Genomic DNA, 15034 nt, shown 5'->3' on the forward strand with positions numbered 1-15034 from the left:
CCAGAGACAGAGCACCAGGAAACCTGGTTCCTTCCACTGAGGAGGCAGGGCCACCAAGGAAGAGACAACTAGGGCACAGGGCGGGCATCAGCATAGCAGGACTGCATGCACCACACTTCAGGCTGTCTCCTTTCATCCTCCTGGCCGCCAGGGGCGTCAGTGTTTCCGTCCCCATTCTGTCCTGAGCAACAGAGGCTGAGGAAGGCAAAGGCAGGGCCCAGAGCCCGGGGACTAAGCCAGGGTGCCCCTCACACAGTGCCCGCCACGTCGGGTGTTCGCCGAGACAGCCTACCCGCTGGGGGCAGCACCCACCTCCACCGCGGGAATGAAGACGGCGAGATCTGAGCTGAGCGTGCCCCTGCTCTCAAGGAGCTTACAGTCACCCAGACCCTCCCCTTGGCCAGACAGGAGCCCCGCAGCACCCCCAAACCCCACTCCTCGTGGGAGGCTTCCCAGAGCTCAGTCCTGGAACATAACTCGCCCCCATCACGCATCCCCCTGAGCTCCACTCCTCTCCCCTCCCCCCGGCACAGCCCATCGAGCCGTGGCAATCAGTTAGTGTACATATTTCTTAATGATCTGACCTTCTCCTTCCAGATGGTGCCGCCCCGGCCTGCGCCTGGGAGCGTTAAAGGAAAATGGAGTTGCCGCTTCCCATCTGCCGCTGCCATTGTCCCTGTCACAAAACCGGCGCGGCGGAGACCGAATTAGAAGCTGTTGCTGCTGAAAACGGAAGGCCCACCTGGGATAAGTGACATGAAGGACTGGCACCAACGTCAAAGCTACGATTTCCAAGTGACGTTAAGCGGGCTACTTGTTTGGCGCCCAGCTCTGATCCCCCTCCTCACTCAGCGCCACGCTGAGCGGACACTTAGCCCTCAGAGGCTGTTGCCTCATCTGGAAAATGGGGGAATCATTCCAACTGTCTGCAGCTGCTGTGAGCACTGGGAGGAATGGATACAACGCCTGGCATACCCCAGGCACTCAGGATAGAGTGCCCATTCTGGCCATCGTCCTTGAGGTTGAGAGTATTGCCTAGAACTGCGCTTAAGGGCCCGGCCCACGGGGCTCCCCCACAGCACCACCGACCTGCCTGGCAAACCCTGCTCAGACCCAGCGCCATGCCGCCGTCACCGCCCCGAGAACAGCCCACTGCCTTCCCTCCCTCCCTCTCACAGCTCCCGGCACAGACGGGGGCTGGCAGGACATCACCACGCGTCCTCCCCAAACACCCCTCCCCTGGGATCCAGGCGAGCGGCCATGATCACCCAGCTGGGTAACACCCAAGTCATGCCCACGGCCACCTCGGCCCCCTCCTGGAGGGCAGACCCACTTCCAGTGAGGGCTCGGCCAGGTCCCCACCTCAGGTTGAGGGTTAAAGGACACGAGGGTTACAGCACTCCTGGCACATACCTGGGCTGTGCTCAGACCTCCACAATGGAGGCATCGCAAGGGGGAGCAGTGGTGTTACTGGGCGAGCTGAGGGCTGGAATGCCAACCGAGGCAGAGGCAGCGAGGGAGGGGCCCCGGGCCAAGCCTGTGACGTATGCCCCATGAGATATGCCCTGTGAGATATGCCCCCGTGCAGTCAGGGTAAGAGGAAGATACGGGGGGCTGGGGGGAGGATTAAAGGAATAACGTCCTTTGTGAATAAATGTTTTAAACATATTTTAATGGGTTCATGTTATTTTCCCCTCCCCGCCAGGCACTGCAGATAAAAAAACAAACTGGGAAAATAAAGTGCACAAATTATTCAAGCCCCAGGGGAACCCAGGCACTCAAATAAGATTTGAAATGACTCTCGTTCCATTAAAACTTTTTGCTGCAGTGAAACTGCGCAGACAGGGCGGCTGGGCTGCTTCAGTCAGCTCCTCCCCGCCAACGCCAAGCCCCACCCTGCCCCGCAAAGCATCTGGGGTTCCAACAGATTCACCTGCTCCAGAGCAGGTGCAGGAACAGGGAACAGGGCGGGTGTAGGCATCTGCCCAAGACGCAACTGCAGCACCAGCGGGGGTGTGGCCTGAGCGGGCAGGGGCGGGGCCAGCTTAGCCTTTCCTTGGGCCAGCATTCCCAGTCCTCCGCCAGGGCCAGGAACAGCTTCTGCTTACAATCCTTCCTCCACCGACCTGGTCACGAAGACACACCCAACAGAGGCCTGTGCACCATCAGCACCAGGTTCTAGAAGGAACTGGTGAGCAGATGCCTCTGATCCTGGCTCCTCCTCCAAAGCCACAGCCTCCTCCCATGCCCTGGCGACCTCCACGTGCCCTCTGCACAAGGCCAGAATGATTCGCGTAAACAGAACCCGGACCATGCCACTGTCCGGCCCTCGGTGCTACAACAAACAGCTCCCCGTCAAGTTCCATACACCTTACCCTGGCTTTCTGGAAAACCTGCCCAGCCTCCACCTGCCCAATCCCCCAGCTCTGGCTACCCCAGGACCTTTGCACTTGCTGTTCTCAAGCCTGGACCATTTTTCCTGAAGCTCTGCATGGCTTCAGATGTCACCTCCTCAGATGCCCTCTGTGACAGCACTCCCAACCCCCAGGCTTGATGCCAGTCAGGTCACCCAGCTCTGTACCCTCACAGCACACCTCCTCCCTGACGGTTTGCTCCCCATGTAAAGTCTGCCTGCCCCTCATCAATCGTGAGTTCCTTGAGGGTAGGGATCTTTCTTTTTCTGTCACTGATCTTTCCCCTCTGCCTAAAATTACTGTGGAGACTCTATAGATCGTTGTTTCATTGACGAAAGCCATTGACGAAAGCCCTGACCCCTTTCCGGAAATGTTGCAGAACCTATTGGGAAATATATACTTATCTAGAAAAGATCACAGCAGAAACCAAAAAAGCAATCACCGCTATTGGCTGGAACCAGCAAACGAGAATTCCGGTACATCACGAGGAATAATAGCTCTGATCAGCAAGGACCCGGGCCTTTCGTCAATTTACAAAAAACACAAATAAAGTAATTATAACTTAATGAGTGTGGTTTGGCAGACAGAAACTCGCCAAGTGGAGGAAGTGGGACGGACAGGAGCGGCTGGCTGCCCAGGGCCCGCCCCTCCTGCTGTATGAGCTCAGGCAAGTCACAGCACCCCCTGACCTGGGAAAAGGGGCTCAAACAGGCCTGCCGCTTAGGGTGACTGCGCATGTGAAGCGAAGGCGGTGAGTAAAATGCTTAGGAAAACGCTCGCTCACAGGAAGCGCTCTGTGGATGCAGGTGTCCATCGTTATCTGTATTTTCTCGGGGCGCGCAGGAGAAACGAATCATAAAGAGGCCCGTGGTAGAAAACCCGTTCAGTCTAACCTGCATCGCTTTTGGATAACAGCTTTGTTAAGATATAATCCGGCTACCATAAAACCCACCCTTTGAAAGTGTACACTTCACTGGTTTCTAGCATATTAAGAGTTGGGCAACCATCACCCCAAAATTGAGAGTATTTTTATCACTCCCACCAAAACAAAAAACTCCTTAGCAGTCCCTCTCCAATCCCCCTCCTCCCAGGTCCCTGACAACCACTAATTTACCATCTGTCGATTCCCACTGTTTTATAGACGGGGAAACTGAGGCTTGGAGAGGAAGTGACTTGTCCAAGGTCACTGAGCAGGCTCAAGACTCAGAACCCTTGCTCCAGCTGCCCCACCTCCCCCCCCCCAGCTCAGGGGCCTCCTTCCCCCGTGAGCCTGGGCGCCCCCCACGCACACATACATACTCTCCCAAACCTCCCCTCTCCCACCCCTGCCCCCTAAGGTGCTCTCTTTGGGGCCTTACTCACGGAGTCCAATCTTGGCCAGGTGCAACCTGTTGACCCAGGTTATCTTGCTCAGGGGGTTGGGGGTGATGAAGACCACCATGAAGCTGATGGGACGGCCGGACCTTCGGTGAGAAGGGCGAGGAGTGTGAGTGCTCAGAGCAAGGGCCTGGCTCCCCCGGGGCCAGCACCCAGCTCTTCCCTCACCCCATGCCTGGGAGAAAGGTCTGTTCAGAGCAGCCAAGGGTGGCCAGGGAGGCTGGTGGCCTGCCCAGCAAAGCCTCAGTCCCCTAGGGGAGGGGTCCTCCACCCACCATGGCCCCAGGAGGAAGGCCCCTCCCCCATAGGGGCCAGGCCACACTGCAGCCCAGCCCAGGTGCCTTGGCATGGGCGCCCAGCAAAGCCAGAGGTGCCTGGCCAACTGTCGGCTAAGAGGCGAGAGGCCCTGCCCGGGCTCCACCTGGTCAGCTTTCCACGGGCCTCATCAGACACCGGCTCCGGGAGCCTCGGCAGTGTTTCTCTCTGTGTTTCTGGTGCCGTGTCCTCAGGGCAATAGCACTTGGCAAAGGGCAGTTGCCTGGTAACTGTTTGCCAAATGGACACGTGAATGAATGGGGTTATGGCCAGGCCAGAGGCAGCCGGAGGTCAGTTGTCACCACACTGGCATCCCACCTTGGAGCATCAGGGGCCCCTCGGGGTTGGGCATGGCCATGGTGCATGCACACCCCCTCCCATCACAGCAATACTAGCAAACGGACCAGCTCCAGGGGCCCCCTCCGAATACCCCACTTCACCGCCGGCCCCTCCGCCTCTCACTTGTCGGGTTTCCCGGGAAGCAGGAGCCGGAGGCGGCACTTGTTGGCCGACTGGATCTCCTCCTCCTTCACCCGCATCAGCCTCTGCAGGGCCAGGCACCAGTCTTGAGCCACGGTCATGTTCAGGTTCTAGGGCGGAGGAGGCCAATGAAGTCCCCACACAGCCCACTAGCTCCCCAAAAGCCACACCAGATCCTCAGCACCTGGGACGCCCCAGGGGAGAGAAGACAAGCCCGAGGCCGGCTCCCCTGGGCTCTGGGCTGCGAACAGGCTGCCCGGCCCTTAGTTCAGACCCCACCTGACACCCCTGTTTTGAGAGGAACACACCCTCCTAGCAGCTTCCGTTCCAGCCAAGGGCAATGCCAGGAAGGGGCTACAAGACTGACTGGCCACTGTGCAGAAAACAACAACAAAAAATACCAGGCAGCCAGGACCCCCTCAACCTGAACCAGACCTTCAACTTGAACCAGAGGCCACACACCAGACCTCTAGGTAGCGACAGGGGGCGTAGCCACTCCTGCTGGTTGGGGAAACTCAGAGCCACAGACGAGGCTCTGAAAACTGGGGACTGGGCCAGGAGAAGAGCCCCCACTCTGCCTGCTGAGTCTGGGGCTGTCCCGAGGGAGGAGCCGGAGCCCTGTAGGCCAGGCCAGCGCTGCGTACCTGGTAGGTGCCGTGCAGCGTGCTGATGAGGAGGGTGATCTGCTCCACCACAGCCAGGTCCTTCTGCAGGTCCTGCAGCTCCTGGAAGAGTCGCGGGGGACCGAAGTACACCTTACCTGGGCAGAGAGAGAGACCGAGTCAGCTCAGGAGTCGCAAGACGCCAATGAGAACCCAAGTGTCCAGTCACTGCAGAAAAGAAGAGCTGCCGCCCTGGGGATATGGCAGCAGAAAGAAACATTACCAGGCTCTTGTCTACTGGGGAGCACAGGTCCAACACAGGCAAAGTCCAGCACCTGTGAGGCAGGGCCCACTCAATCTCTACAAAGGGTCACAGGTGACCAGAAGACAGAACCAATTATGCCTGAAGAGACAAGGAGCCCTCAGGGGGCCAGGAGAGTGGCGGGCACTGCCAAGAAGTAGAATAGCATGTGCAAAGGCACTGTGGCTTGAGGAGGCCTGTGAACAGCAAGTTGTTCAAAAGCATGCTGAGGACCTACTATGTGCCAGGTTCTACTCCAGGTATTAGATCAGTGGTTCTCAACCTTCTGGCCCTTTAAATACAGTTCCTCATGTTGTGACCCCCAACCATAAAATTATTTTCGTTGCTACTTCATAACTGTAATGTTGCTACTGTTATGAATCGTAATGTAAATATCTGATATGCAGGATGGTCTTAAGCAACCCCTGTGACAGGGTCGTTCGACCGCCAAAGGGGTCGCGACCCACAGGTTGAGAACTGCTGTGTTAGAGGGACAGGTGTGAACAAGACAGGGTCCCCACTCTTATGGAGTGCATGACCTGGGGGAAGGGGAAGATGGGGAAGCAGCCGGTTACAACCACAGATGATGGGAGGTACTAAGGAGAATGGTATCAGAGCGATGAGACAGTGATGAGGGGTAGGGGGAAGGATGCCCAGATCTCCACTGATGACACAAATGGAGTGCAGGGGCTTGGGAGATGGACAGCAAGAGACGGAGCAGGAGGGACCCACAGGACAGGGTGGGAAGTCCTTCATTGCCATGCTAGGGAACTTGGGCTGTATTCTCTAGGCCATGGTTTCTCAAGCTGAGATCCACGGAATCCCAGGAGGGGAGTTATTTGGGGTTGTCATTTAGATGATTATCTAGAATTCAGATGCACATCCTGAGTCACCTGGAGACGATGACTTCAAAGCCATTTTCCGCTGCATGGAGTCCGGGCTCCCATGGACCTCGGTACTGAGCAGGGCGAACTGAATGGTCACCATGGAGCAGGGAGGCGGCCAGGGGAGGGAAGTGATGGCTCACACCAAACAAAGGGCGAGATGGGCTCTGCAGGGACCCCAACAGGTACACGGGCGGGAATGCGGGTCACCATAAGGCACCCTGTGTCGTGGGTGCAAAGAGCTCCGAAGAACCCGCCCCATAGGAGGCCACATCCATATTGTGAGCAATTTGGTGCCAGCAAAACAACATCACCCATCCCATGACATTAATGCTGTTCATTTGAATTTTATGGTTTTGTAGCTTCATTTTTATCTCATTTGTGATTTTTGTTTTGGTTTTATGGTTGTTCAAGGGGTCTGAGCATAAGGCGTCAATTATACCTAGTCTTATATTTGCACACATTTGAATAACAACATAATAAAAAATCATTCACGGCCAACTGGGGTTCAACGAGAATTTCTTTTTCCCCTTAAAGGGGGTCTGGCAGCACATGCCTGTCATCTCAGGAACGACACACAGACAGCACAGTGGATGAAGGAGGTCCCAGAGTGAGGGCAGAGTCGGGGGGTGGGGGGGAGGAGATCTGGGGCTGCAGGTGGCTCCGGAGCCCCTCCCAGGGGCTGCTGCACAGGCAGCCCTGCCCGCCTCCCAGACCAGGGGGAAGAAACGCATCTGGACGTGAGTACAGCTGTCCGGCCAGCCCTCCAAGGGCGAGAGTAAATGATGCAATCGCCCTGTTTCCAGAATCGGCAACAGCCCCATGAGGCAACCCCCAGGGTCAAGCGATGGACAGAGCCCAAAGCCTGAGCCGAGCCTGGCCGGTGAGGGAAGGGAGTGCAGCCAAGCACTCTCGCAGCCCATGGAAGGTGCTTCCGGCTCAGTGCTCCTTTCTGCTGGCCCTGCAGTTCAGCACCCTTCATTCATTCAGCAAACGGCTGTTAACACCCCCTGGAACCAGCTCCGGGCAGCCAATGCACCGGCCTTGAGAGCATGGGGAGGGTGGGGGTCAGGGGGCAGAACCTGGTCCAGTCCCAAGGAATTTAAAGAAGCTTCCTGAGGAAGGGCTACCTGAGCTCGATGAGTAAAGGCAAGCAGACAGAGACAAGCCTGCAGATGGTCAGGACAGGGGAAGGAGGACCCGGCAGGGCCAGGAAGCCCTGACCTGGTCCCTGAGGGTGTAGGGGCAGGATTAGTGTCACCTGAGACCCTGGCTGTCCAGAGGGGCAAACTGAGGCACAGAGAGGAGGTGACACCTGCCCACATCACTCAGGGAGGCAGGCAATGCCCAGGCGGGACTGGCAGTCACGCTTCCTGACTCAAAGTCATTGCCTGTGCAGGCACGTGTGTGCACACGTGTGTGCGAGGGCACGTGAGGCCGGAGTGGGCAGGGCCGGGAGCGCCTGTCCAGTGTGTGCAGGTGCGGCTGGGGGATGTGCGTGTACTCACAGAGGTTGGGGTGTGGGTGTGGGTTTGTGGGGCTGCAAACCAGCAAGAGCTCTGGACCCAGTGGCCCAGTGGCCCGGGGTCCCCGGATGGGCCCTGGAGCCTGAGCAGGTGCTCACCAGGCGGCAGCGGGCGGTACTCACTCTGAGCCTGGCCCGAGGCAGAGGCCTTCTTGGCGCCGGCGTGCTGGATGAGCAGGTTGTCCTTGTCGTAGGAGCCGCCCTCCTGGCCCACCTCCACCACCTGCACCTGGGGCAGTGCCGTGTTCCACTTCACCACGTACTTGGGCCCCAGGGGCACCAGGCTGCTGATCTCCAGCTGGCCCCTGCAGGGACAGGGAGACGGAGGCCTGGAGAGCCAGCAGCACCCCAGCCCCGGGCCAGCCCAGATGCCCCTTCTCAGCACATCAGCTCAGCCAGGCACCTCACCGCCCAGCACAACACCTCAGGCCAAAACCAAGCCGGGCAGGGCAGGGAGCCGTCGCTGAGGCAAAAGCACCAGGCGCCCAGTTCCCAGCCCCAGATCCAGAATCATGTGCCCCCAAAGCCCCCAAGCCCCTACCTGTGGTTGGCAGGCCTGAGGAAAGAAACAAGGAGGGAAAGATGGTTACTGGTACCGAGTGATTCTACAGGGAATGACTGCTGAGGGCCGGCCAGGGGTGGGCAAAGGGGGCCCCATGGAGGGCCTGCTTCCGGGGCCAGCCACTGGCCTCCAGTCTCCTGTTCCCACAACAGCCCTTAGGAAGCCTTTATTATTCTGGACAAGGACACTCATGCTCAGACAGGTCACAGGACTCACCCCAAATCACCCCGACTGATCGCCCCCCAAAGTGGGCCACTAGCATCCCCATCTCATTTTCACATCATGCCAGGTGGGCAGAGAGAGTATTGGTCAGAATGGTACCTAGGACATCAACGGGACTTAAAAATTAGAGTGTGGGAGAGCGGGCGTTGAGGGAGGGAGTCAGCCCAGCTATAAGCCGCTCTGTTCTGGGACACAGGCCTCCTTGCCCGAGTTCCCTACCTGTGGACTGGCACAGAGTAAGGGCTCAATAAATATCTGATGGGTTAATAGTGCCCAAGTCCCCAAACAGCCCTGCTTGCTCCCCTTCTAGGCATGGAATCTGCAACCATGGACAATCCCCAACTCTGCTCCATGACCCTGGCTATGGTCACGGGCAGGGGCACCACCGACCCTGGGTGAGACATCAAGCCAGGCTCCGTGGGCATGCTGACCCTATGGGGGTTCCAGGCAGGGGTGGGAAAGTCAGGCTGGGATTCCACGACGGTGGCTGCTTTCCCTCGGGGGTCTTAGCTATTGTGGCCACACTGTGTGCCTGGGATGTTTTTAAAGTGCGTTAAACACTGGGAGCAGAGATTTTCCTCCACCAGCGGAGAGGACCCCGGCTGGGGAGGTCCAGCTGCAGTTCCTTTGGTTCATGGTCATCATCCCTACCGCCTACAAGGCCAAGCAAGGGACACAGGTGAGCGGACCAGCTGATGGGACAGTGAACAGCAGTAGAGGAGACACGTGACCAGCACCCGGCCCGTGTGCCCTGGGCAATGTGGGATCTTCACATTTTCAAGAAAGACAATTGTTTCCATCTTTGGGTGGATGGCTTGTGTGAACCAAACAAAAGATTCCTGAAGGCCTAATGCAACCCATGGGCCACAAGTCTGCAGATTCTAGTCTAAAGAATCACCCTCACGCCATCCAGGGCTCCAACCACTCCGGGCACAGCCTGGCAGCCGGCTCTGGGCATTTCTACAACCTCTGACCCCAGAGCAGCACCCCAGGCTCCTACGGAAGAAGATGCTCTGGGCAGTGGGGGGCAGGCCCAGGCGCGTGTGAGAAACACTGAGGTCCAGTGGGAGGAAGAGCCATGGGAACTTGGGCAGCTGGACACAGGAAGAATCTCATGAATTTCAAAGTGGTCAAAACTCAGGAGGCTGTCCAGTGACCAGAACCAACCACACTGTGCAATGGACAGCTGTCTTCCAAAGACCGGGGTCCCCCGTGACCTCCCCAGGTGCTTCCTGGCTCCAGGACCAGGACCAGAGCAGGTCAGGAGGGATGGGAGAGGAAGCCGGGGTATCAGAGACCTAAGCTGAGCTCCCTGGGACCCTGTCACAGAGGGGCCGGCCAAGGGATTTTTGTCAAAGAGGGGCCAGCCGAGGAACCCTGTCACAAAGGGGCCGGCCGAGGGACCCTGTCACAGAGGGGCCGGCCGAGGGACCCTGTCACAGAGGGGCCGGCCGAGGGACCCTGTCACAGAGGGGCCGGTTGAGGGACTGGGACAGGACAGGAATAGGTCCCCACGGGGGGTGACAGCCCAGCCGCTTACTTGAAGTTGATGTTGGCGCAGACCAGCATGTCGTTGAGCAGGAAGACCCTGCGCTCCTTGGACTTGATCAGCTGCCCGCGGTCACCGTACACCGTCTCCGTCAGCGTCTCACAGAGGAGCAGCTGCCTCTGGCCCGAGGTCAACAGCTGGTGGAGGGGGACAGAGCAAGGTCAACACCAAGAAGCACGCAGGCTATTACACAGCCATCACCGTGCCGAAGACCCAGAGCTCTCCGGCCAAAAGGAGACCGAGGCTGGGAGAGGCAGAGAAGGCAGGGCCTCGCCCTCCGCCTCCAGGTGACAGGAGGCCCTGGGGAGGGCCACAGGCTGGGTCCTCTGACCACCCACCCAGCCCAGCAGCCAGCATCCCTCTCAGGTGAGCCAGCCATTGCAGCCCGTCCCCCTGGCAACCCCACCCGACCAGCACCACCAGGAACCCCAGCCCCAGCTCCCGGAGCACCAGCTGGGAAGCCATCCGGAGGATCATTTCACCTGCCCACACCTCAGCAGCCAAGTGGGGCAACAAACTCCACCACTCAGGTCACCAAGGTAACGCACGGGCAGACGTGGCTACGTAACTTCCCAAGCCCAGAGCAAGATGGAACTGTGCCCCTCATTCAAAAGTTACTCCGAATTACAAGACAGCGATAGCAGCGCATGAAACCCAGCGTGGGCCCTTCTGCGCCCTGGCCCTGTGACAGCTCCGAGGGTACACCCACAAAGCTGACATGGCAAAGATGGCAGCTGTCCCCGCTGCTGCTGTCATGACTGAGCTCACCAGAAAGGGGTGTGGCCTCACGCAGGGAGTCCCCTGGCCTGGAAGTCGGTCCGGCCCCTGCACCCTGACCTGTTGAACCTCGGCCCCTCTCACACCTTGGAAGGGCTCCCAACAGGGCGGGGCAGGTCTGCTGGTCAACAAGGCGACCCTCTGAGGTGGCCAAGGACCTTCAAGCCCCAGGCCTCTCCGCAGCCTGGACACCAAGAACCCCCTCCAACACTGGGCCCCCTGGGAAAACATCTTTTTATTAATAGGAATATTGGGGAGTGGGGAGGCGTTCAGCAAAATTCACTCCCAAAACCCATGACTCCAAGGGCAACAGTTATCCTCCCCGCCTTCCCGAGGGTACAGGCAGAGCCCCCCAACCTCTCCTGGAAAGAATGCCTGTCAATCTCCAGAAAACCACGTGTCTCTGTCGACAGAGAAGTCCAAACAAACAGCACCAAACCCCACTGTGCGCCGGCCACGGTGCTCAGCACTAAGCATTCCGCTTCTCACTTCATCTGCGCAGCAGTCCCGAGGCCATGCCCTTCCCCAGAGGAGGAAACGGAGATCCCAGAGGTGAAGAGACCTCCGAGACCCAGCGTGGATGGAGCCAGGCCACGTGCGCTGTCCCTCCAGCTCCTGGCTGGGCCATCAGAGTCAGGGGAGAACCCGCTGCTCCGAACACAAGGAAAAGATTCGAGGTTCCTCGGGTTCCCCCGTAACTGCTGAGACCGAGCTCCTCCCACTACTTCTACCAACAAGCTGCCCCCCGCTCAGGAGACAGGCCTGGACCCTGAAGACAGCGGGGCCCATGGGAGACTGCCAAGTGTGCCGTGACCCAAAACGTGGAAGAGGAAAGTCCCCTGGGCTTCTGGCAACCACCCGCTGCCCTTAGGCAGAGTTAGAAAAAGAAAACCCAGATATTGCACAAGCGTCCCCCGGAGGGTCCCAAGCAGGCACATTATGAAACAGCCGCACAGTTCCGTTTGGGGCCCACCCAGTTTCATTTCCGCTTTCCCCTGGGTGATGGAGCAGGGGAAAGCCACTGGCCCGGCTGAGATTGCCCAAGGGGGCCCTGGCAGGGGGAAGGCGCGGCGGCGGCCGCACCACACGCTTCATAACATCCACACCTAGCAAGACACCCCCTACATGACAGGCGGAGAACCAGACTCAGAGCCTACAGTTCCTTGCCCAACGCCAACAGGTTTCCCTGACCTCCAGCCAATGACCACCACTCCTTACTGCCCGGGTCCCCCTGGGGGACAGAGCAGAACAGAAGAGATGGCTCTTCCCCGAGTAACTGCTACGGCAAAGGCCTTCCTTTTCCCGATAGTCTCATCCAACGGTGGCTGCACAGGTGTGTGAGCAGAGGCAAGAAAAACCCTGCCGGTTACAGAAAAGGAGCTAAAGCAGAGGACAGAAGAAGATACTCCGAAGGGCAAAGCCCGTTAAATACCAGCACAGGTGGCCACGGATGGGCTGAAGTCTTTTTCTCAAGAGACATCCCAGATAGAAGGCTTGGGTGTTACTAGCTACCATAAGGGTGTCCTGCCTAGAGGCAGGGAGCGGGCAGGGGATGACGCCCAGCCTTCACGCCCACCTTGATCAATCATGGATGGGGACGTCCCCGCAGGAGGAGGCTCTGTCTTCTACCCATCTTTTTCCCCCATCTCTTTCCTCCTGGAATAGGTGAAGCAAACCCAGATGCCTGTGGGGCCAGCAGGGAACCTCACTGGGAAGATGTGGGGAGGGGCTGAAGGGAGTGGGAAGCCCCAGCTCAGGGACTGTTACCATGTAGGAAGTTCCTTGCCCAACACCAACAGGTTTCCTAGCTCTTTCAATCCTTCAGAAAGACCCTCAAGTCTGAATTTTATGGGATAGCTCTCCATTTTCAAATGTTGGCAACTAATTCCTTTTTTTTTTAACTACTGTGTGGGTCCAAAAACACATGTGCAGCCTAAATTTGGTGGGAGAGTCTCAAGATGTAGGACCCCTGACGCTTAGAATTGCAAGGGACCCTGCAGGCTGTCTTGTCCCAGCCCGGTTACTCAAGCTGTGGTAAAGATTTTTTTTAAAAATGTGGGTTAGAGAGTACTATATACTGTAAGGTCTCAGTCCGCCTGGAAAAGGCTGTTTTCCTGACAAACCTTCCCGTACTATTAGGGCATTCGCCATGTGGCTGAAATCTCACTGGCCTTAGTCACTGGCCTTAGTTCTGCTTTCGGGCCCACAGAGCCAGAAGGCTCCCAGTTTTCCCCAAAAAAGATCTGGACATCTCCCCATGACCCAGCACAAAGTCACTTCCCCAAAGAACGGCCCACGTTCCCGCTACTGTGCCCCGGGGCGGGGTCGCCTCTCCCTGAACCATCTGGGCCAACTTCTACCCTCCGGTAAGTGAAGGAAGGTGAAGGCTGGGGTGCAGATCTGGGGTCTTGCAGGCAGCTGAGGTCACATGCCACTCGGACACAGGGGACGGACATCTACCAACAGGTGGCTCTAGGAGGTGACTTTTTTTGTACTGGCTTTGTATTTTTATATGTTTTTATTGATTTCAGAGAGGAAGGGAGAGGGAGAGAGAGGTGGAAACATCAGTGATGAGAAACATCATTGATTGGCTGCCTCCTGCACGCCCCCTTACTGGGGATCAAGCCCACAACCCGGGCATGTGCCCTGACCAGGAATCGAACCATGACCTCCTGCCCCACACCGGCCGGGCTGGCTTTGTATTTTAAAAACAGAGGTCTCTACAGGCTTATTTGAAAGTTCTTCAAGATTTTTGGGGGGAAGGGGGGTAGAATATTCCTAAGTTGCAACCCCCCGACCTAGCATGGACTTTTCATCTTTCTTCTTCTTTAAAAAAAACACTGATAATGTTATTTGTATTAAATCCTTTGTATTAAGGGCTCTGGGCCTGCTGTTTTTCTGGCTCCTTCATTTGCCCCTGGGGGTCAGGCACCTTTGAATTCTCCTTTCAGTGGGAGCAAGTGAGGTTCAGAGAGGTTGTGTGATTCCCCTGAGGCCACACAGTGAACACCAGTAGCAAAATCAGGATCCAAACCCCGAACTCTGACTCCAGAGCCCACTTGCTCAAGCACAGTATTAGGCTACCATTATCTTTACCGGCAATTCCATGAATGAACAAAATGAGCTTTTATCCTAAAGTAACACGAACAGTAATGAATGTGGGGGTCCAGTGAGACTAATCCTCCAGGTAAGGTCTGTGGGCACAGAGAGAAGCCAGGAAGCCCCTCCCTCCAAGAACACTGCCACCTGGTGGTGGCCACGAGGTAGGCGGCAAAGAGGTCACCAAGGCTGCAGAACAGGTGAGGGGATGCTCGCAGGTGGGGCGCCCCCGGCACTCACCTTGTTGAGGCTGCTGCGGTCGCTGACGCTCTTGGTCAGCTGCTGGATCTCGGCCACCTGGTCAGCAAGCCGCTTCTGCTCATTGAGCTTCTCGGCCAGCGTCTCCAGCTCCGTGAGGGCCAGCTGCAGCGAGAGCCTGTCCGGGTGGCCCCTGGGGGTGTTCTTCAGCATGTCCTGCCAGGGCGGAGAGAGCCAGGGCTGAGAACCCCACCCTAGCAGACCCCCCTGGCTGGGGTCAGGGCCTCAGCCTCCACACCCCTACGGAGACCCTGGAGACCGGTCTGAAAGGCTCAGCTTGCAGCCAGGACAGGTGGGACTTGGCAGAGAACATGGCTCAAGGAACAGCGAATGAATGAAAAAACAACAAGCATGTGGCCCCATCCCTGATTCACTGATGCTGACGGCCACTCCCCAGCTGGCGGCTCTGAGGACAGAAAGGAGGACGCTGCTGGGCCCTTGGCTGGCAGCTTCCTTCCCAGCTGGGCCCAGGCTCACCCGTGACAGAGATGCCCCAAGGTCTCGGGCCCTGGGCATGGGGTAGGACAGGAACAAGTGGGGAGGGGGCCTCTTGCTTCCTGTGAAGCCTGAAGTGGCCCAGGTCAGCTCATTCCCTGGGCATCTCCTCCCTGCCCAGAGCCCACAGGTCCTGGGTCCCACATGCCTTCATTCCCTTCCAGAATCCTGGGC

At 57.8% G+C, this 15034-nt stretch overlaps 1 protein-coding gene across 1 annotated transcript in view; it reads right to left on the reverse strand.

The window, feature by feature from the left end:
• Nucleotides 1–15034, reverse strand: part of ARHGEF10L (Rho guanine nucleotide exchange factor 10 like) — a 118157-nt gene that overhangs the window by 38586 nt on the left and 64537 nt on the right. The window contains exons 15-21 of the mRNA XM_015565849.1: nt 14348–14521; nt 10223–10368; nt 8440–8454; nt 8022–8203; nt 5231–5346; nt 4569–4696; nt 3777–3877 (exon numbers count right to left, since the gene is read on the reverse strand). Coding sequence (XP_015421335.1) covers nt 3777–3877; nt 4569–4696; nt 5231–5346; nt 8022–8203; nt 8440–8454; nt 10223–10368; nt 14348–14521 — 862 coding nt within the window. The remainder of the gene's footprint in view (nt 1–3776; nt 3878–4568; nt 4697–5230; nt 5347–8021; nt 8204–8439; nt 8455–10222; nt 10369–14347; nt 14522–15034) is intronic.

The sequence above is a fragment of the Myotis davidii genome, unplaced genomic scaffold (genome assembly GCF_000327345.1).
Source record: "Myotis davidii unplaced genomic scaffold, ASM32734v1 scaffold299, whole genome shotgun sequence".
NCBI classification, from domain to species: Eukaryota; Metazoa; Chordata; class Mammalia; order Chiroptera; family Vespertilionidae; genus Myotis; species Myotis davidii.